General features: G+C 50.6%; 2 protein-coding genes across 2 annotated transcripts in view; one reads left to right on the forward strand and one right to left on the reverse strand.

Moving 5' to 3' along the window:
* Positions 1–2,556: 2,556 nt before the first annotated feature.
* Positions 2,557–13,249, forward strand: Mks1 (Meckel syndrome, type 1). Its single transcript, XM_005350499.3, has 18 exons — positions 2,557–2,636; positions 3,068–3,177; positions 4,371–4,441; positions 4,866–5,021; positions 6,124–6,221; positions 6,420–6,548; positions 6,797–6,901; positions 7,469–7,586; positions 8,580–8,636; positions 9,546–9,588; positions 9,818–9,883; positions 10,477–10,547; positions 10,882–10,951; positions 11,048–11,155; positions 11,791–11,924; positions 12,375–12,457; positions 12,534–12,631; positions 12,724–13,249. The coding sequence occupies exons 1-18, from the start codon at positions 2,557–2,559 to the stop codon at positions 12,810–12,812; spliced, it is 1,686 nt and encodes a 561-aa protein (XP_005350556.1). The 3' UTR covers positions 12,813–13,249.
* A 1,247-nt stretch (positions 13,250–14,496) lies between these two features.
* Epx (eosinophil peroxidase) overlaps positions 14,497–21,947 on the reverse strand; it is an 11,312-nt gene continuing 3,861 nt past the window's right edge. Inside the window, exons 7-12 of the mRNA XM_026780831.1 lie at positions 21,122–21,440; positions 19,590–19,750; positions 19,003–19,258; positions 18,097–18,267; positions 15,526–15,763; positions 14,497–14,698 (exon numbers count right to left, since the gene is read on the reverse strand). Coding sequence (XP_026636632.1) covers positions 14,497–14,698; positions 15,526–15,763; positions 18,097–18,267; positions 19,003–19,258; positions 19,590–19,750; positions 21,122–21,440 — 1,347 coding nt within the window. The remainder of the gene's footprint in view (positions 14,699–15,525; positions 15,764–18,096; positions 18,268–19,002; positions 19,259–19,589; positions 19,751–21,121; positions 21,441–21,947) is intronic.

The raw sequence follows: 21,947 nt of genomic DNA on the forward strand, positions 1-21,947 counted from the left end.
GTGTGAGACAAATCTTAAACCGCCAAGTCAGCTGCCATGCGGCTCTGCTTAGAGCATAATGCTGGTGCATGCAAGTCCATGTTCTGAGCCCTGGCCCACCTGAGAGACAGCAGGACTAGGAACCCACATCCAGCTCCAGGCCCAGAACTTTTCTTAGCTTTCTCAGGCCCTGTGTTTGGATATTTTAGCCTCCAAGTTGGCCACCATATGTAGACTTTCTTTTCTGCTGCCAGCCCCAAAAAACAACACAGAGACTTCTTATTAATTAATTAATCATGGAAGTGTGGCTGTTAGGGTAGACTGATCTCACCTAGTGTACTAACATCCCACGACAGATTACTGATGTTTAGCATTCTGTGAGCCTGTTGCCATCCCCATGTCTTTGCTGAGTATGCCACTCCACTGCTCTCAGGTCCACAGTTCTGGTGAGAATTTAGCTCCGATTTCACCAAGGGTCCATCACGCACAAGGATTTGCTTCTCTCTGCTTTTTGGACTCTCTCTTTTGTCTTTGGCATTTTGGGTTCTGATGTGCCCACAAACATGTTTCCTTTGATGAAGCAGACATATATTTCAATTGTTCCTCATAAGAGTGTTGTATCCAAATGCTGCTCTTCCACAGTGCCAAGGTGAGTTCGGGGATCTAAACTGAAGCCCAGTCAACTCACAGACATTCTGCAGCTCCGTGACTCTTTATCTGCTTTCATAAATTATGTCCTCCGGAGTCAGGTAAACTATAAAGTAGTGACTGACTGACGAGGGAGAAGGGAGACTTTCCTGGGCCTGTTCTCTTGTGGCATCTCATAATTGGGGTTCACGGGGGGGGCATAGGTTAAAGGAGACAGCAATCCAGAGGAGGACAGACTCATAGATTTGACTCAGAACAACACTTTTTAAAGTTTTTGTTTTAGAAAAAACAGTTTACTGAGGTACAATTGAGGTACATTAAACTGCAGTATTTAAAAGGTGTGTAGATAGATAGTATTAATACATTTCAGCATCGTGTGTTCTTTTTTGTTTGTTTGAAATAAGGTCTTGACCTTGACATCCTCCTGCATTAATGTCTCCAGTGCTGGGAATCCAAACATCAACCCACACCTGGCAATTCTCATCTTTAAGAAGGAAAACGAGTGTCTTACTCTTCAGTGAGCCAGTCTCCATGGCTTGATCTATTGAAATCATCACTCAGTTGGAAACTGTGTGTTCTTAAGGAGGTGGGCGGGAGACAGTAAGTGGGTGGGAGACAGTAAGTCAGTAGAGGGTTTGAGGCCTCGATAGATAGGCCAGGTGGAATCCAGCTTCTCCCACTTCAGCCCTCATTAATAGCTAACTTCATCTCTAAATGGGAATAAAGTACCTCTTGGAGGTGTTTCTATGAGGGTTAGAGTCAATACAAACAAACTGTATTAGATCCTAATAAGCGGGTGCTGTTTGTGGTGCGTTCTTGGTGTACACAATGAGTAAGATGCCCAGGATTTCTGTGCTCTATAATCAAACTGCCATGAAATTCCTCAGTGCAGGTAACAATTGCTTATTCAGATGAAGGAGCAGCAACTGTCAGAGAACCAATGTTGATATTGCCAAACTGCCAGAATTAAATTCGTACCATCTTTCCTTTGACGCTCCAGTGAACCATGGCTTCTGAATGTCACTTAAGTGGTTTAGCAGGGGTTGGTGAGGGATCTAAAGTGGCCAATAATCCAGAACCAACATGCACAGGGGAAAAACCAGTTCTTAAAAACACCCTTCCTTCCTTATTGCTAGCTTCCTTGTTTTTTCTCTGGCTTCCTTGTTTTTTTCTTTCTCTGGCTCAATGCATTCCAACACAACGAACAATATATCTGTCCTATAGTTTGTTTTTTATTTCCAAGAATATGTTTTCATGTCTTCATGACATAACCTTCCCTGGTTTCCTTGAGAAAAAAAAATGACTATGTTCTTTCAATCACATCCACCAACTGCTTAGGCCAAAGTTTTCTTTTAAAAAATTATTTTATGTGTATGGGCTTTTGCCTGAACGTATGTCTGGGTACCACATGTGTGCTGGGAGAAGGGAAGGTGTCTGATCGCCTGGATCTGAACTTACAGACAAGTGTGAGTAGTTAGGTGGGTGTTGGGAACTAAACCCAGGTCCTCTGGAAGAGCAGCCACTGACCACTTAACCACTACGCCATTTCTCCAGCCCCGTGGGTTAAAGTTTTCAATGTTCAGTGGAAGGCAGTGTTTGCTCAGAAAGCAAGGATTCAGGTCATCTGGTTCTGACCCCAGCACCATTTTTACACTTAAATGAAGTGGCTGATGGCGGTTTCCTCATCTCTGCCGTGCATCGACTCTCACCTTAGTTGTGGGTGAGCTTTATTTACCAGGACAATCCAGCCTGCAGACCTTAAGTGACAGTACCCAGTGCTGAGGGTACCGCGGCCGGACTAGGGACGAGCTCCCGCGGGACTGGAGGGCTGCGTGAGCAGCGCCACGGTTGCCTAGGAAGCCAGCGTCTCCGTTGCCAGGGGAACGAGCACCGCGCTTTCCGGCACGGTCGCAGCGCGAAGCGGCTGTCATGGCGGAAGCGGTCTGGAGCACTGACACCGGCGAGGCCGTGTATCGCTCCCGGGACCCCGTGCGCAACCTGCGCCTCCGGTAGTCACGCCACCCCAGCTCCGGGACCCCCTAACTTAATGCTCTCAGACAATTCCATCCTAAGCTTTTGGGTGTTCGGAGGCCCCCACTTCCGCTTGCAATTCCAACTACTTCCTCTGCCATCTCCGCACATCTAACTACCAAGACCTTTTCTCACTGAAAGCTTCCAGGCACACCTTCCAGACCTCACTCCTGCCCAGGCCCCTTCAAGTTCTGGTCACTTTCAAATCCTCAGGCCCTTGTGTCCCAACACGCCCTCTCACTGACTTCTCCGACGCCCCCAACCCACCTCCTCCCCGCAGTGTTCTGCATGCAGACACCTAGGCAGGCATCTCTGACTCTGTGATTCTGGTTTTCCTATCCTTTGCTGTATTTATCTCCTGGCTGTGTGTCTTTGATGTGCGTATCTTGGACTTCTCTTTTCTTGACAGAGTTCATCTGAAAAGAATCACATCAAGCAACTTTCTTCATTACCAGCCTGCTGCCCAGATGGGGAAGGACCTCATAGACTTGGCCACTTTTAGGCCTCCTCAAGTTGCTAGTGGGTGTTTTGGGTGATGATGATGAGAATTGAGAAAAGGGTGAGGGCAGTAGAGGGGAGGTACGGAGGAGAACCGAAGCCTCAGAGAGATTGAGCTGGTTGCCCCGTGCCACATAGCTGGGGCATGTGGGAGCGTTTGGTCTTTTTTACATTTTTTTTATATGTGTGCCTGTCCATGCCACGGTGCAGGAGTGAAGCTCAGAGGACAATCTTTGGGGGTCAGTTCAGTTATCTCTTTTCACCCCATGAGCCCTGAGGCTTGAAATCAGGTTGGCCACGGGCCTCTTTACCCATGGGCCCCTTTATCCACTGAGCCATCTCACCCACTCCAAGTGTGACTTCTGTGGGGGAGGGGGCTTCCAAGAGAAATGCGTTCCTAACTCCAAAGGTGAAAACCATTTTAAAACAGGAGTCTGCATGTAAATGTGGTTTTCCTTGCCTTGGAGGCCAAAAGAGAGCTCAGAATGCTTATATTGGGCTGATAATCTTGCGTGCTGTTGTTATTTCTCCTTCTATTTAGAAATATTCCTAGGCAAAAAGGATAGACTGGTGGCTCACAGGTATGCGTCTTTCCAGAGGTGCATGGAGCCAGGACTGTACTAAATACGGTTCTTTAAAGTCTCGTTTGTTTGCCTTCCCCGTCCTCTCCTGAGTCAGTGTTTACGGACACTTCTGTGATGCTTTCAGGGCTGTGAGAGAAAAGCACTAGGCTCCTTATCTAGCAAATGCGGGAAGGGCTGGCCTCCAGCTCTAAGGAAATTTCAGTTCCTAATACTGGGTTCAAAGTATTTCCTGGAAGGCAGGACTGCGTTTTATTCAAATTAGAGCAGTGATTAAGATGCCTCAGGTCCTAATCTTGGCTTCTAGTATTAGCCAAAGTATGTCCATGACCTCCATTCTTTGTCTAGACCGAGTACTTATGAGTCACTGAACTCCAGTGGGGTTTGCGGGGTCAGTGTGCAGAGGGACTTTGAAGGCAAGCCTGGTGATATAGACATGTAATGTCAGCGCCTCCTGGCTGAGGCAGGAGGATCTGGACAAGGAGGCGAGACTGGGTTGCACAGTGAGACACTGTCCCAAACAGCAATAATGGATTCTTAAAAACCCAAATAAAGCAAGAATAGGAGCGCTGGTTATAATCAATCACAGAGGAAGGCGTGTTGCCCGGCTGACTCGTTCTGTTGTGTTTGGAGGTGGACACCGCCCCGATGAAGAAGAGGAGGAAGAGGTTGTGATTGGGTGGCAGGAGAAACTCTTTAGCCAGGTGAGCCAGTATTACCTGTCCTCAGTCTCCCTCCACCCGCCCGCCTCCCCCCTGGCTGGTGACTCACGCTGCCAAACTGATTTCCAGAAAAGGTTGTGGAGGTTCATACTTTCCCGTTTTGTTTATTTGGATTTTGTTCTGTAACGGCTGTAATGTCGGTAAACTGCTCGGTTTAGTGTTCTGGATCAGGCGCTCCCCGTCTCTGGACTCTGCAGCATCTCTAGTAGCAGAGCTGAATTAGAATGTCCACTTGGTTGCCTCTAACTCTAACATGCTTAGATCCCCTGCCCATCATTATTAAAATAAGTGGTGGTTGCTTATCAAAACATATCGACCAGCTCCGTAGAAGTTATGTGGTTTGGTAGCTACAGAAACCAAAGTCTGAGGTAGTCCCAGCCAATCTGTTTCTTTGGGATGATTTCAGTTTGAAGTAGATCTGTATCAAAATGAATCCGCGTGTCAGAGTCCATTGGATCATCAGTACCGCCAAGAGGTCCTGAAGCTGGAGAATTCCGGCGGCAGGAGAAACCGGCGCATCTTCACCTACACCGACTCTGATAGATACACCGACTTGGAAGAGGTACTGTTTCTTTTGAGGTACCATCGCTTCCTTGTTTGTCCCCCCCCTAGTTTTCTAGTCTTGCTGATACTGTGTGGTAAGTGGGATACTCAGTAAGGGTAGAGCTGTGATTCTAGAAACTGCTGGCAGCCAGCTGGAGTGGGCAGAGTCTGCAGGTAGTGTGGCTGGTACACTCTTCGCCCTCCTGGAGGGCCGTGGGGGTCAGGGAGGGCAGACAGAATCTAGAACCATCTATTTAAAATTCAGTCAAAGCCAGGCAAGTGGCAGTGGTGGCGCACGCCTTTAATCCCAGCACTGGGAAGGCAGAGGCAGGTGGATCTCTGTAGTTTTGAGGCTAACCTGGTCTACAGAGTGAGTTCTAGGAAAGCCAGGGCTACACAAAGAAATCCTGCCTGAAAAAGCAATTAATTAATCATCAAATTCCATCGAGACTCAGGAGTTTGCAGGTGAGAAGAGGAATTTGCCTTGGCCGTAGGGAATGCCTGTGTTTCTTCAGGCACCAGTGAGCCCTTTATGGGCTTGTTTTACATTCTCTTCCGCCATTAGCTACATCTTCTCAGGAAGATCGGAAGTTCCTTGAAGGTGGAACTGTATTTTCTGATTTTTGTGTTTCTGATCCCCTAGAGCTCTGCCAGGAGCAGATGTTAGTGTGTTTCTTTTGAAAGATTTGGACTGTTTTCTTCAGGAGAGCTGTGAGCCGGCAGAATCTAAATTCTAGACCATTGTGGAAAAGCAAATAAAAATCCAGCTGGTGCTAGCTTCCCCAAGTGCGCACTTCCTCCAAAGCCCGCATCCTATCTGGCATTTCTGACCACCTAGTTAGTTAGCATCACTATTTACCGGGCACACTTACCCAACCTTTTTGTTGGCACGTGTCCAGAGAATGCAGGCTGATATTACTATTAGCATAAACGACTCATTTCTAGAATCCTAAGGAAAACCATGGTACAGCAGGAGTTTTCCTTAGGTTGTGCCGTCTCCCCTTCCTCGGCACGGGTAATTGTGAGGTTCTATCGGTTGGGTTTGCACCCTGGAGGAAGGGTCAGAAGGAAGGCTTCCTCTCAGGTGTTTTTACGCATGTGGCCCTGCCCTCTTTTCCCAGTACTGCCAGAGAGTAACGACTGCAGCCAGCGAGGTGCCATCGTTCCTGGTTGAGCGGATGGCAAACGTCAGGCGGCGCCGCCAGGACAGGCGAGGGACGTGAGTGCAAGTGGGATCGGGGCTCTCCGTGGTGTCTCAGGGCTCTCCGTGGTGTCTCGGGCTAAGGTTTCTGTACATTCTACTGACTGCTACTTCCCACCCAGTTAGAGACCCAGTAGGAAGGGGTTCCCTTATGATCTCCTTCAGGCGCTTTGTGGGGTGTCAGGGAAGTGACCCTTTCCTGTGATTCCCTCCTAGGGAGGGCAGCAAACTCAAGTCTCGCATTATCACCTGGGAGCCCTCGGAAGACTTCATCAGGAACAGCCACGCCATTAACACCCCCCTTCAGACTATGTACATTATGGCAGACCTGGGCCCCTATGGAAAGTAAGTGACACTTTGCCCTGCCAGCCCGGTCATCCCCCTTTTCTCCTGTCACTCACCCCAGCTTCCTGTTACAGCCATCTGGGACCTTGGTGGCGGAGGGTCTTTTTCTCTTTTGCTGTACTCAGAAGAAACAATGTCACCATGAAAGTTCCTCCTGTGTCCTTTGTCCCATCCCCGAGGTGGCTGACCACCTTTCTCTGTGTCTCCATGGTGACCCCAAACCTTGGTGACGGTTTCCTGGTTCCTAGGCTTGGCTATAAGGCGTATGAACATATCCTCTGCATTCTGAAGGTGGACAGCAATGGGGTGATCACCGTGAAGCCTGACTTCACCGGCATCAAAGGACCGTACAGGTGGGAAGGAGAAAAAGAGTGTGCCCAGGCTTCTCTGCTCGCCCTCCTGCCTCTAGCTGAGCAGATTCCAGAAAGCCCTTGAACTGCTCCTAAATGTTTAGTTCCCAGGCACTGATTCATGTTCTGGCCTTTAGGAAACGTCCAGGAAGCATGGAGCCAAAAGAATCCTATTAGCTGCGCAGTTGAGTAAGAAGGATTCATGCATTGCAGAGTATAGGGGACGGCTAGGACAGGGGAAGGGGACTCAGCCAGATCAGGCCCAGTCTCCTCATCTGTCTGAGAGGGCAGCACTGTGAGAGACCAGACTCTCCCAGCCTGTCCCCTCTTGAGGTGAGAGGACTGAGTGCTGTCCGGTGTCCCGTGTCAGTGAGGTAGAATGGGTCCAGAACTGGTCTGGCACCCTTTCTGCTTTGCCACTATTTCCCTCTCTTGATCATCCTTACGGCCATCCTTATCATATTCTTCAAGTGAGCAGTGTCACCAGCCATGTTGACTCCCTGGGCAGGGTCTGGAAGGCCACTTCTCTCGCCAACAGAAATGATCCTTTTTGTGGCTTTGACCTTACAGAATCGAGACTGAGGGAGAAAAGCAGGAACATACTTCTGCTTGGAAATACACAATCGACAACGTGTCCTCACTCGCACAGCCAGAGGAGGAGGAGCGGGAGCAGCGTGTGTTCAAGGACGTAAGCACTAGTTTACGTGAAACCACGTCAGGGTGGCTACTGAGGGAGAGGGCAGCCCACCACATCCAGAAAACACAGCCGACATAGCAGGCGGCTTTGACCATACGGGAGCGTACTACCAGTGACCATGTACCTGAGCATTGATTGTGCTCCGTGCCAGGCGTATCCCAAGCATTCCATTTAGCTCTTCCCACCCTGGGAGGTGAGCGTTAGTACCACTTTATAAACAAGGACCTTGAAGTTAAGGACCCAAGTAATAGAGCTTGTCCACTTGAGAGGCAGGTTCGCTCCCAGACTGGCCAACTTCAGCACCTCTGGGTATCACTATTAGTTATTAGCAGGGATGTGTTGTTGGGACCGGCCGACCTGTTCTCACTTGATCAAAAAGGGGAGTGAGGATTGCGGAAAGAAATAGACAAAGAGGCAGAAGATAGAGTTGGGAAGGCTTCCGGTGAATACTGTAACAGCCCCAAGTCTATCACTCATAGTCCTTATATACCCCAATCAAAAGTGGTGGGCACAAGACTTCCTTCCCATAATATAAGGAATAAACCATTGTAATTACTTTCTTACTTCTCAAAACACCTAGTAACCTCACCCTAAGGCAAATATCCCATTGTTTGGCCTTTGAGGAGCAAGACATTCAGTAACCATATCAGTAACATCCTGTTTGTCCTTGAGGAGGAAGAATAGGTTCGAACTATGACCATGATGAGTCAAGATGGAATGGATTCGGAACTGTGGGCTCCCACAATATGTGTGTGTGTGTGTGTGTGTGTGTGTGTGTGTGTGTGTGTGTGTGTGTGTAGGTGGCCCAGGTTGGCCTTGAGTTGGCAGCAATCCTCTTGCCTTAGCCTCAGCAATGTTGGGATGGCTGGCACAAACTTGGTGGTATCAAGCTTGCTTGCCCTGCCCCAATTTCCTCCCAGTCAGAACCAAACCCTGGCCTGGCTCCGTCTGCATTTTGAGGATTGGTTCACTTTGTTTCCTCAGCTTTACGGCCGCCACAAGGAGTACCTCAGCAGCCTTGTGGGCACAGACTTTGAGATGGTGAGTAGCTCAGTTTCCTGCAGTGCTGTGAGCTGCTAGGCGGCATCTGGCTGTGAGGCCCTTATGGTACCTCTCTCAGAAGGCTCCAAGATGCGCTCTGCAGATGCATTCCACGACTCTGCACATTGATGAGGACCCTGCAGGCCTAGAATGGGGTCTGAAAGGGAACACACACGCTGTGTGGGCCTCTCTTAGAACAGGCTGAGTGCTGGTGGTCAATGGGCATTGGGCAGGGAAAGAATACATCAAGTATTTTGGCTTCTTGTTCTCCAGGTTTAGGTGGTTTTTTATCAGTGGTAATGCATTCATGTATTAATTTACAATTAATTAAAAATATATAGAAATCAAAAAACGTCTTCCTCATCCTTCATGTGGATGTTTTGTAGAGCAACTCAGACAGGGGAAGAGATGTCATTTCTGCTGATCAAGTGCTTTGGATCTTAGACAATGAAACCTAAAACAGCCTAGGTCAGTTACCTGGGTCCTGTCTGGGTTTCCCTCTCACCAGGGATTCTGTTTCTAGATCTGCACACAAGGCTAGAACTGCTCACTGGCTTCCCCTTCTCTGTCTCTAGGAAAGTAACTCATGCTGTTTTTATAGTATTTAGGCAACGAATTGTAATGTAAAAAAAAAAATGTCAAGACAGATAACACAAACACTTAAAAAAGAAACTCGGTGGCCTGAAGAGCCCCAGGGTTACCTTCTCTGCCATTTCAATGCTGTGCTGTTACTCTGTAAGTCTGGAAACAGGAACAGTTCTGTGGAGAAGTGTCAGGGCAGAAGGACATGCAGTAATGTGGCCTAGGTAGGAGAGTCAGTGGAAGGTTCTCTGCGGGTTTGGGGACAGGGTTGGGGGGGCAGCTTGATTCCCTCTGGTCCCAACACCTTCCCATTTCTCTCCGCTGCAGACTGTCCCAGGTGCCCTCCGGCTCTTTGTAAATGGAGAGGTGGGTAAGTGTCTTGTCTTGGAGCCAGACAAGGGTCTGATGGAACTGTGAGTGCCCTACTCACCTCGACTTAGTCTGGGCTGAGCATAGGAGGCTGAATGGTGAGGCGTTTCTGGAAGCAGAGAATCTTGGTCCTCAGAGGGCTTATTTGCAGAGCACGTGGCCCTTTAAGACCTGACCGAGAAGGGCGGTGAGAGAACTGGCTACACTCATGCTGTGTTTTCTCTTTTCAGTTTCAGCCCAAGGCTATGAGTACGACCACCTCTACATCCATTTCTTTGTGGAGCTGCCAGCTACTAGTAAGTACATTTTCTTGCATTTCTTCTTTTCTAACCGGGCATTCCTTTCACTCCCACAGGACCAGTTCAAGGTCATAGGTCACCCCTACCTTGCCAGTTCCCATCACTGTATTAACCTCCCTGACGCAGCTGACCCAGCTCACTTTTTTCACGAAATATCTCTCTTGGCTCTTCTCACCAAGAGCTCTTCGGGCTCTTTGGTGGATTCCTCCTCATCTCCTCGTCCTAAACTGTGAGCACATTGCAGCTAAACCTGACCTGGGTCTCTAGTCTCCCGAGGCAATTAGATCCATCCCATAGCTTAAATCCCACCCATGTCTGTTGCCCTGCCCTTAAACACACAGTGTTAGCTCCGGGAGAAACAATCCTGGGTCACTAATATCCTCAGAACAGACCAGCTTAGAGCGCTCAGTCAATGGCAGTAAATGGCTACCGCGTTGCGTGAAAGAGTGGATGGATGGATGGATGGATGGATGGATGGATGGATGGATGGATGGATGGATGGATGGATGGATGGATGTCTCAAAGAACTCTGTCCTCGTTTAATGACTTCCTGGCCTTTCTAGTGAGCTTACTGTGTCTTCGGCTTTCAGACTGGTCAAGCCCATCATTCCCGCAGTTCTCAGGAGTGACCCAGACCTGTGCCACCAAATCGCTGGGAATGGTATGACGGATGAGAGGGTGTACCTGGGAGGGAATGACAGCTCCAGGTGGCATTTGAAGCTTCCCGAGGCCAACCCCCTGTATAGTATGTGGAGGAGTCATAATTGGGGCTGTTTCTATGTTTGCCTGCCAGGCTGCCCCTGCTGTCTTGATCTCTCAGAGAATGACAGCAGCTCGTGTGGCTGTCCCTTTGCCTGTTGGCTTCCTACGAGGCAGGCAGTTTCTCTTTCCCCTGTGTGAAGGTGACCTTGGCTTTGGACACAAAGAGAACCAACTCCAGGAGAGGCTTTGTCCACCCTGTGACACCAAACATAAATGACACTCCTCTTTTTTAGGACAAGGTGGCCTATTTCTCCTACCCGTTCACGTTCGAAGCCTTTTTTCTCCACGAGGATGAATCAGCTGGTGAGTGGCTGTGGTCCCCAGCCTCACTTCTCTCCCAGGACCCCCTCTTCACAACGGTCCCCGTGACCAGATTGTGCCACCTCACCCACTTTCCAGATGCCCTCCCGGAGTGGCCCGTGCTCTACTGTAAGGTCCTCTCCCTGGACTTCTGGCAGAGGTACCGTGTAGAAGGCTATGGGGCTGCTGTGCTGCCGGCCACCCCAGGTAAGCTCTGTTCCTGCCCTTCCCTGTGCCCTTGGCCCTAGCAACCAGACTAGCACTTCCACAAGACCCCCATGCTCCCGAGGAGAAGTAGAGGTGATTAGGGATCAGGGGCTCTGACTTGAAAGGGTGCTTGTAGCTTGGCGGGATTTCTCCCATCCCCTGAGAGAACTGTGAAGCTGACCTCCTCAAGTCCAGCAGCCTGACAGTTGTCATGTACCCCAGTCCTCCAGTTAGACCACAGTCTTGACAGAGAAGCCACACAGTCAGTGGGCTCTGGGCCTGCAGGTACCGAATGAGGCAGCGATCCTTCTGAAGGAGAAGTGCAGGCCTGCTGATGTGTGCCAGGCAGTGTGCTAATCGCATCTGCTTCTCCCAGACCCTCTGTGAGGCGTATGTTGCACTTGCTTCTACATTTTCCTAGGTCCAAAGAGAAAGAGGCTCTTGGGGGTTGGCAAGCTTGTCTTGAGCACACAATGATCCCTGGAATAGCTGGGATTAGGAGTTCTGTCTTAGTGTCTTCCGGCCAGGCCGTCACCCACCATGATAACCTTTACATAGGTCAAGTCATCACCAACCCAGGTCATTGCAGGGAAGTCAAGCATGGAACCTGGCCCTTTCCCCTCTTGCTTACACAGGATCACACACCCTGACCATCACCACTTGGAGGCCCATGGAGCTGGGCCTTGTGGCAGAGCTAAGGAGGTTCTTCATAGGCGGTTCCTTAGAGCTGGAGGACCCCTCCTACGTGAGGATCCCGGGAACCTTCAAGGTGACTTATCTTTGGGGAGACTGAGTATTTCTGTACCTGTGGTGTCTGGACTGAGGCCCCTCCCCTCGTTGTTCATTGCCCCTTCCTTCCTGTGGCTTGCGCTGCAGGTCCCGCCCTATGATATCTGTACTAGGAGATACTTGGGAAATAGTGTATTTAGAGATTCCTTTACCCCCAGTAGATAACTGGCCCCTTCCACCACTGAAGGCCTTGGTCAGCAGATGCAGGGTGGACCTTCTAGAAACATATAAACCTTCTCATTCTCAAATGAGGGTAGAATGTTCCTGGAGTTATGAGAGGGGAGCTTGGTGTTACCCTTGTGCTGGGGTCGGGATGACAGAGTGAAGCTTCCTCAGTGGTGCTACCCGTCCCAAGGCTAGGAATAGGAATGGCAGCAAAGCCTCGGGTCTAAGTCTGCACAAACTGATCGCATCTCCGCTGTCTGCCCAGGGGGAGCGGCTGAGCCGCTTTGGATTCCGCACCGAGACAACAGGTACTGTCACCTTCCGCTTGCACTGCCTGCAGCAGTCCAGGTGAGTGACACTGCCCCCCCCCCTTGTCCTTGGTGGTTGGTGAGCAGTCCTGACTGTCTATTTGGCCTCCCTGCAGGGCTTTCATGGAATCAAACTCCCTCCGGAAACAGATGCGGAGCGTGTTGGACCGCCTGGAAGGGTTCAGCCAGCAGAGTTCCACACACAATGTACTAGGTAGGTTCCTCACCCCAGACTGGATACCCGGAGCCACTTTCTTCTCCACACCACAGTAGCTGACTAGGTGACAATATTTCCCTCCCTTACAGAAGCCTTCCGTCGAGCCCGGCGCCGCATGCAGGAGGCCCGAGAGAGCCTCCCCCAGGACCTTGTGAGCCCCTCAGGAACACTAGCCTAGCTCTCTGCAGCCCTGGCTGTGGAGCAAGAGGACAAGGTGAAGGATGTCTGAGTCCAGAACTCTCCCATTTCGTCTTGCTTTTTAGAGGCCACATTGGTCTACCAAACTGGAGGATCTAGAAATTTCCAGCTGGCTCCTCTGTATAGCCTTCAGCAGAGGAAGCTTTTCTTTTCTTCCCTGTGGAAGTAAAGCCGGAGACTCTGGGGCCCCCTGTGACTTCCCCTTCCTGTTTCAGCTACCAAATGTGGGCATCATAACGAGGCCAGCTGTGTAGTCTGAGACTGGCTTGGTGTGAGCCCAGCGTTAGCCTGTCCTCAACCCCGGGTCTTTCTGGTTTGTCACAACATCTCAGTGGCTTCGCAGCCCTTAAAAATGGAGTTTGGTGGCCAGGAGTAGTGGCACCGCCTTTAATCCCAGCACTTGGGAGGCAGAGCCAAGTGGACCTCTGTGAGTTTGAGGCCAGCCTGGTCTACATAGAGAGTTCCAAGACACCAGGGCAGCACAGTGAGACCCTGTCTCAAAAAACAAACAACAACAACAACAACAAGATGGAATTTGGCATCGTCCAAGGAGGAAGATGCATGAGGGGGCTCAGTCTCTCCCTTCTCCAGAGAAGAGCGGAGGCTAAGAGGCCTCAGCTTCCTGTCCCCTCCCCTCAGGCAGCTTCATCCTACAGTGGAGGGCTGGCTGGCTGGCTGGGTTGAGGACATGGCCTAGGGCAGTTCCCTGCCCTTCCTACTAGCTGCCTAGGGTCTTTCATTGTGTTTGTTTTTCATATAAAAAGTATTTATATTGACTAATCTTCTGTGGACTGTCATTCTTCCTACTCTGAGGCCCAAACTCTTCCACCTTCCCTCCACAGAAGAGACCATGTGGGAGTCCCAGGCTGCATCTTAGTAGCTCTTGTCTTCCATACTTGGGGCAAAGCTTGGAACCAAGGCCACGCTCTCCCCAGCCCAACACAGAGACAGCAGGCCCTGTCCTCAGCATCATTTTATTGCTAGAAGTAAAGAGTGCTGCCCTTCCTGCAGGGCCAGAGGAAGAAGGTTGTGGTGTGGCTAAGATCCGGGACTGTGTGGTCTTCGGTCATGCTCCAGGGCAGGGACAGGAGAAAGTGCTGGTAACCCTCCCACAGTCCCTTGCTGGAACCTCAGAGCCTCATGGCTTGACTCACAGGCTCTTATACCTGGTGCTGATTCATAACCTACTACCTAAGAGGTTGCCAAGGTTAACGGGCACATTGCCATTGCATCCTTGGCACTCAACCAATGAAGCCAGCTCTGAGCTGTAGCCAGCGAAAGCTCCAGCAGGAAATGGGTTTGGGGGAGAAAGCAGCCTTGTGATTGCCTCCTTACCCTCGTCTCTAAGACTTGAGGGCTTGGCGTGGAATCCTGTGGGAACAGCAGAAATAAGCGAGGGAATTTGTTGGATATCCAGACAGAGATATTTTACGACATTCGTGATAAAACTAAGGACAATTGAACACTTCTAATTTTCCCTGCCCCCCTACGAAGTCCTAGACCCCAGAACTGACTATCAGCCCAGAAGCTAGCATTCCTGGAAGCCATTAGGAAAGAGAACCATACTCCTAGAGACAAGCTCTATTGTCTGCCTAACCGATGGGATGTCTCTGGGAGAGATGTGAGGGCCTGGCCCGTTGCAGGTCTCCCCTTACCTGCTGACCTCATCTGCCTCGCCAGGCCAACAGGTTCAACTTGGGAACACGGCTACAGCTCACAAAGCCCCTTGGGTAGATGTTAGCCCTGAAGATGTCCTTCGCAACAGTGGTGATACCAGTGTTGTCGCATATAATCCGAGATAAAGAAACTCGTCTCAGGGCTTTGCGCTGTCTTCTGGTGAACACGCCCCATTTCTCCCACCAGAACCTGTAGGTGAAGAGATGCATGAGACAGCTGGGGCATGCTGCATAGTGAGCACCTTTCATGTGCTTGGCACATTCTACGTCATTCCTTCCGTGTGGTCCTCCTGCCAGTTTCTGGCCGGTGAACTACACCGAAGTAAGCAGACAGCCAGCAATCGAAGTGACATCCACTTAAGGACTCGGGTCCAGATTTAGTTTTTTCTGCCCGTGCCTTCTGGGATCTTGCTCCTTAGAGGCCACATTGGTCTACTAAACTGGATGATCCAGAAATTTCTACCCAGAACAATGGGGCTGCCTAGTCACTCTTTTTTTTTATTAAAGATTTATTTATTTATTATGTATACAACATTCTGCCTCGATGTATGCCCACACGCCAGAGGAGGGCGCCAGATCTCATTATAGATGGTTGTGAGCCACCATGTGGTTGCTGGGAATTGAACTCAGGACCTCTGGAAGAGCAGCCAGTGCTCTTAACCGCTGAGCCATCTCTCCAGCCCCCTGGCTAGTCACTCTTTTGGCCTAAGGAGGCTCCAGCTCAGTCTATGTCAGCTTTGCCTCGGTCAGCATTTCTTTCCCATGGGGAACCCCCCGGGTCTTCTTTCATGATTTATATATACATTGGTGCTTTGCCTGCATGTCTGTGTGAAGGTGTCAGATCCCCTGAGTTGTCTTATGGGTGCTGGGAATTGAACCCGGGTCGTCTTCTTCAGTGCTCAACCACTGAACCATCTCTCCAGCCCTGAGAAACGAAGCTTTGAAAGGTGCTTCCTCCCTCCTTCAGTCATACTGCGCTGTCTGGTTCCTCTACTTCAGGTGCCGGGGCTCACTTACCTGTCCCCATCTCTGGCTCTTCTGAACTGGTTCTCAAAAAGACAAGCCAGGAGAGGCCCTACTCGGGCCCCGGGCAGAAGAGGCTCCGCAATGGCCCCCATCCAGATGTCAATGTTGTCAGGTGTCCCATACAGTCTCAGGAATTTCCTTGCCAAAGCCTGATTTCTTAGCACCTGGCTAAGCTGGGCCAAATTTCGGGGCTGGGAAAGCCCACAGAAGCGCCGCCAGGCATTGTATCCTGCAGGAGAGCCAGGAAGCAGCTGTCAGTCTTCCATAGTTTTTGTTGCTCCCCACAAATCCTCCAAAGCGTGTTCTATGATCAATACTGAATAGAACCAGAAGATCACCATCTTCTCTAGACTGTAGGGGGACAGTCACATTTTGTGTGTATCAGACTGAAGAGTGTGTCCTCATGTAAAAATCCCACAGACACAGATTTGCTATTGTATACATGTTTACACACGTGTGTGGGCACACATGCATACGGAGGTCAAAGGTCAACATTAGGTGTCATTTCTCAGATACTGTCTATCTTTTTTTTTTTTAAACTGGCCTAGAACTCATCAAGTAACATAGGCTGGCTGGTCAGGGAACTCCAAGCATCTGCCTGTCTCCTGCCTCCCAAGCCCTGGGATTACAAAAAGCATGCCATCCAAGCCTGACTTATTTTTTAAAAAGTGATTTATGGGCAATGAATCGGCTCCTCATGCTTGCAAGGCAAGCACTCTGCCAACACAGATCTGACATTTCATGATATTATTAAATGTCATACACATTTTATAGGCACGATACTCAAAATATTTTTTTAAAAAAAATCAGGTTTGAAGACTAAATAAACAACTGGCTAAATAAGAAAACAAACCACAAACGACAACCATAGATACAAATGCACAACAGAAACGGACCACACACCGAAAGATTCCATGAATATGAAAGACCCAAATGGGAAGCAGTGGTCCCCAGCACTGGGGCAGGGCTGAGGGGTGACCTTTGCGACAGAGTTTCCTCTGAAGGGAATGAAAATGTCTAAATATTAGGCCACGGCCTTTTGGCTAAGAACGTGGTGGCTGCTACACATCTCTAACTGCGCAGCTGTCTCTTTATGAACTCATGTGGGAGAACTGGAAGGCAGGTGAACCTCAACAAAGCTGTTTCAAAACGTTCCCCAAACCAGCCGTGCTGATTCCTCAGCCCTCAGGATCCTACACCAGGGCTGGACTCCAGCTGAGCCTTCGCTTTGCCGGACAGCAGCCCGTGGCATCCAAACACTGCCTTCCAGCCAGCAAAGGCAAACAATGCCGTGCCTTCTCATCACTAAGCACTGCTGTGCACCTCTCAGGCGCTCCCAGGTACTCCTTTGTGGAGTTCCCTGAGGTACATAGAGTTAAATCCAGCCAGCCTCCATCCGTCCCATGTCGGTTAGTACTGAGTGGGGCTCAGAGGAGGCAGAACCGTTCCAGATTTGCTCCTGACTGGGGAAGAGGCTAGAGGAGACTACAAAAGCCAGTGTCAGGATAGTACTTCTGAGATGGCCTCTAGGGAGCCACTGTTTGTGGGACTAGGGAGTAGGAGTCCGAGTGGTTAGCAGTGCCATTCTTCCAGCAGGGGGCGCCCACAGCTCCTTAGCTGTAGGGAGCACCAAGTTTAGGAAAGCTGGGGAGGTGACTCTGCTTGCCACACAAATATGACGACCTGAGTTGAAACTCCAGAACCCACTTTTAATATATATATATACACACACACACACACACACATATGTATACATATATATGGATATAATATATATATGGAGATATGGATGTGGTCACGCACCCTTATGATCCTAGTTCTGAAGAGGTAGAGATAAGGAGGAGGTTCAGGGCTGAGCACCCAGAACAGCCTACATGGTGCGTTCCAGGTCAGTGAGAGACCCTGCCTAAAAAGGGCAGGGTGGAAGACAGCTGAGGAATAACACCTGAAGTTGGCCTCTAGCCACGTAAGCCCCACAAATACACACATACGGAGGGAAAGGAAAGAATCCTGACTGCTCCTGTGCCTGCCGTGTGCTGTCGTGAGCAGAGCAGGCTGTTGGGAGTCCCCAACCCCTTTACCTGAGGCCTCGGGTTCTATCTAAACAGGGAGGTTGACTTTGGAAAGAAGAAAGGCATGCCAAGGCTGAAACATCTTCATGGTGGTGGATGGGGCCAAACAACAGGAAGAATGAAGACATTTTGAAATCAGATTTTTACTTCATACTGTCATGACTTTGGGCACATTACAGCCACCGCTAACTTACTCCCTCGTCTGGAACAGCTGCTGCGGAAGGTCACTGGAACTGGGAAATGATATCAACAAAGCAAGCGCCTGCTCTCTTCACCTCCTAGTCCTCTGACCTAACCCTGAGGTGGGCCTAAACCTGGAGCCCCTATAGCAGATGGAGATGACCCAGGGAGTTGGCAAGTAAGGGATTGTGGGGGGCATCAGCATGGGCCTATCCTGCCCTGCACTGCAGCTCATCTTATTCCTGTCAGAAGGGAGAGCCTGGGACTGCTCTGAGCTCCCCAAATGGCCCTGTCTGAGGTGCCGCCTCACCAGGAAGTCCGTGGTCCCGACTGCGCTGCATGTTCAGAGCCGCCAGGTCCAGCCCGATCCTTCTCACTTGCCGGAACAGCTTGTCCCGGAGCTCATCTACCACCATGGAATCTTGCCGGTTTAGCTTAGCTGGGGTGGCCATGAGACCTCGGAGGATAGGGTCGATGCCACCTGGTCGTGGGAAATGAGAGAGGTACTGATTTGACTAACCTCTAACCTCTCAGAAGCTCCCGGGTTGGGGAGGGGCATCCCATGATGCCAAGCTAGCAAGTAGGAGTCCTTACAGGTTCATGATTTATCACACTCATGCCAGTCTGTCCCCCTTAGAAATCTCCCCTTATCAGGCCTGATGATATGGATGATAAGGATAGGATGATGATCTTAGCTACTTAGGAGGCTGAGGCAAGAGAGTCGTTAGTTTAAGGCCAGCCTAGGCTACTTTTAATAAAGCCCTTATATAAAAACTTAAAAGTAGGGGCTAGAGAGATGGATCAGAGGTTAAGAGCACTGCCTGTTCTTCCAGAGGTCCTGAGTTCAATTCCCAGCAACCACATGGTGGCTCACAACCATCTGTAATGAGGTATCTTCTGGCCTGCAGGCACAAATGCAGGCAGAACATTGTATATGTAATAAATAAATATAAAACAAAATTTGAAGTAAAAGGTATAGGGTGTAGCTTAATGGTAGAGCACTTTCATAGCATGGACAAGGCCCCAGGTTTAATTCCCAGTGAGTGAGAGAGGACGGTCGGGGAGTCCTCCCTTAGGACACAGAGACCCATTGATGGCTGCTTTCTTTCTACTGTCCTGGGAAGGCAGCTGCAGAGGCCCGACCAGCATTCAGCAGCCCATCTAAGGAAGGGGTACTTGGACCCTCACCACCCTTGCTTTTGGGAAACCCAGTCACCTTCATGTATGATTCGCCAGCTGGCAAAGAAAGCAGAGCTAAGTGGAACATGGGAGTTGGATCGTGAGGCCCGATACTGGCTGTCCAAGCGGAACATGAAGGGCTGCAGCATGGTGTGGCCAAAACGGAAGGCCAGGGTGAAAACATTGGCTACACGTGGGTCCACGTTGGAGCAATACCCTCTGTAGGGACCCAAGGTTCTTCTGATCCGGGCCTTGCCCAGCACCAGAGGCAGAAAGTCTCGGTAGGTGATAATCTGGAAGAGATGTCATGGGAGGAGTGTTGCCTGGGCAACCCACAGCACTCCCCTTCCCTCTGGATAGACTCCTGCTTTCCAAAAGGCTTCTTGGGTACAGTAGTGACCGCTGCCATTGTGTGGGGCATGGCGACACAGCCTCCCATTAGAGGATGAGATATTGAAACCCCAAGAGAACTCCACAGATAAAGTTACGGTTAACGGCAGAACCAGGGTCAGAGATGTGCCCCAAGCATCCAGACCCAGCAGCCTTGAGGTACAGCCTCAAAGCCATGTTCATGAAGGTTGGGAGCCACTCTCTCAGATTCACGCTGGCCGCTGGGCCCCCTACCTGGACCATGGCACCCACGATCTTCCGGGCCTCATTGTACAGCTTGTCCCCACTCCAGCGGGGGTTCAGACGCCTCAGTTCCGTGGCCAGTCGATTGTGTTCTCTCACAAAGAGGGTGTGCAAGGACGCCAGCTTGGGGGTTTCACTTGACCGGGTGTCACCTTGAAAACCCCAAGTTCTGGATTATCAGAGGGTCTCTCGGTAAGGGCTGACTGAGGTCTGGGACCCAGGGACCAGGTGAGGCAAACTTCATACAGCTGTGCTTCCATCTCAACCGTACCATGTGACTCCTTACAAGCCAACACCTTCCTCTCCAGAGCAGAGAGCACAGTGGGCTCCTGGGTCCCTAAGGGGCTGGTCCAGGTTAGGACTAAGGCAGATACACTGTGCAGATGCTGGTCTCCTTGCCTGCTGATTCTCTTCTACGAGAAGACCAGATCCACACCCCTGACCACACATCGTGGGAGACAGCCCTGGGAACCTTGACCTTGGGACTACATACCACCTGTCTGCATCTGTCTACCTGTTCCCATACTTAAATGTGATGTTATGCTGCCCTTCCATGGAAACAGGGGAGCAGGCACATTGGGTGGGGCCCATTTTTAGTACCCAGACCTTCCCCATAGGCAGGACAGGACAGGACAGCAAGTCCGGTCACCTGCTGGCTTCTCACCCAGCCCTCCTACAGAAGGCCTTGTTTAGACTGAGCTCCTGGAGACCTCTGATGAAGGTAAGCATTGCCTCCCCCGACCCCGGATTACGCAGTGGTACAATCCTTACAGAGTGAGCTTTAGTTAAACAGTGGGACAGAGCAGCGAAGCAGAGGCCTGGGAGCTACACTGACTTCGTCCCAGTACAGGCTCTGCCCTGAGAGCACTGCTCTCTTGAACATAGGCATCCTTCCTGAGTCTCAGCCTCACATCTGTAAGTTGAGGATGATACTCCCTGCCTTTCGGGCTGCTGTGAGGTTCAGGGATTGTCCACCCAGAAGTGATTACTGTCATTACCACAAACCCCACAGGAAGGCAGGGTAAGGACTGTGGACAGAATGCAGATTATACGTCTGCAGGAAGGGACCACATAAATGCATAACTGTGCAATAAGAAGGGAAGCACTGGATAAGAAAACAACCTAAAGAAGAAAAAACTGAGATACAGGGAACAGTTACTTTCAGGTAAGAGAAGAGACGGTCCCTTTCTGTCACAGGAGAAGTGATCAGCCTTAGGTCTTCTCTTAGCTCCCAATAGCATGACTAAGAGCAATGGGCAGACACTGATTCAAAATAAAAGGGACGCTTCCTATAGTCGGCTGGAGTGCCATTCCGGTGGTGAGCCCCTCGTCACTGGAGTCATGGAAGCAGGGAAATCTAACCACGCCCAGGGGATGGGCAAAGGGACCCATTCCCACCCACCAGCTGTCCCAGGGGCTGCACAGATCCCCTGAGGTCCCGAATAGTGTTTCCTCATGACACCCCATCCTTCCCCTCCATTCTGGGAAGACTCAAACTGCCCCCAACATACACACAGACCCACCTGCCAGGAAGCAGGGGATGCGCACAGCGCGGTTGGTGAGGAGACAGGGGTCCTCGTGCAGGTTGTCGAAGGGCAGTAGGGCTCGGCCGTTGTCCTGGAAACGCTGGTTGGTGGCCAGCAGTCCCCAGTAGTTGGTCCGATTGCGAAGCCTAAGGGCGAGGGAGACCTCGCTGCCGTACACCATGCTGGCATCCACGAAGGATGTGAGTGCGTTGATCTGGTTGCGAACTTTGTTCTTGTTTTGGGGGCACGCCGGTGCAGAGCGGAAGAATGGGATGCAGTCACGCTGGTTCTTGATGCGGGGGTCATTGGGTGGAATCTAGAGTGAAGAGCACTCAGTGACCCTGGGCCTTCCCCGTATCAGGCTCACTAATCTGGGGTATCCTCCACTCACTTTTGACATTGCTCAAAACTTCCCTACTTCAGGAAGTCCACCAGGACTCGCCTAGACTCAAACCTGGGGCTTTGTGCCTGCTAAGCCAGGGCTCTACGCCTGAGATGAACCCCCAGCCCTGGACGAAGCTTTGGAAGTGATGAAGAGCTTCCTATAGCTGGAGGAGAGACAGACTGAGCCTCTGAGAGACGAGTTGCTGAGCATGTAGTTAAGCAATACTCAAGTGGGGCAGCTGTCGTGCTTGCTATCCGAGCCAAATGCTAACACTGTGCTATGAGGACTAGAAGAGGGTGTGCCCCTGCGCCAAAACTGGAGGAAGGGGTTTGCTGACACACAGGCCCCTGTGAGTGCTCCCTACCTACTGCAAGCCAGTAAACCTGTAGACGAGTGTGTGTGTGTGTGTGTGTGTGTGTGTGTGTGTGTGTGTGTGTG

The sequence above is a fragment of the Microtus ochrogaster genome, chromosome 7, assembly GCF_000317375.1.
Source record: "Microtus ochrogaster isolate Prairie Vole_2 chromosome 7, MicOch1.0, whole genome shotgun sequence".
NCBI classification, from domain to species: domain Eukaryota; kingdom Metazoa; phylum Chordata; class Mammalia; order Rodentia; family Cricetidae; genus Microtus; species Microtus ochrogaster.

Coding starts and splice junctions, on each gene's coding strand:
- Mks1 (XM_005350499.3), top strand. CDS start 2,557: ATGGCGGAAGCGGTCTGGAGCACTGACACCGGCGAGGCCGTGTATCGC. Junction 3,178..4,370: donor TAGGCCTCCTCAAGTTGCTA/GTGGGTGTTTTG, acceptor TTGTGTTTGGAG/GTGGACACCGCCCCGATGAA. Junction 6,902..7,468: donor GGCATCAAAGGACCGTACAG/GTGGGAAGGAGA, acceptor TTGACCTTACAG/AATCGAGACTGAGGGAGAAA.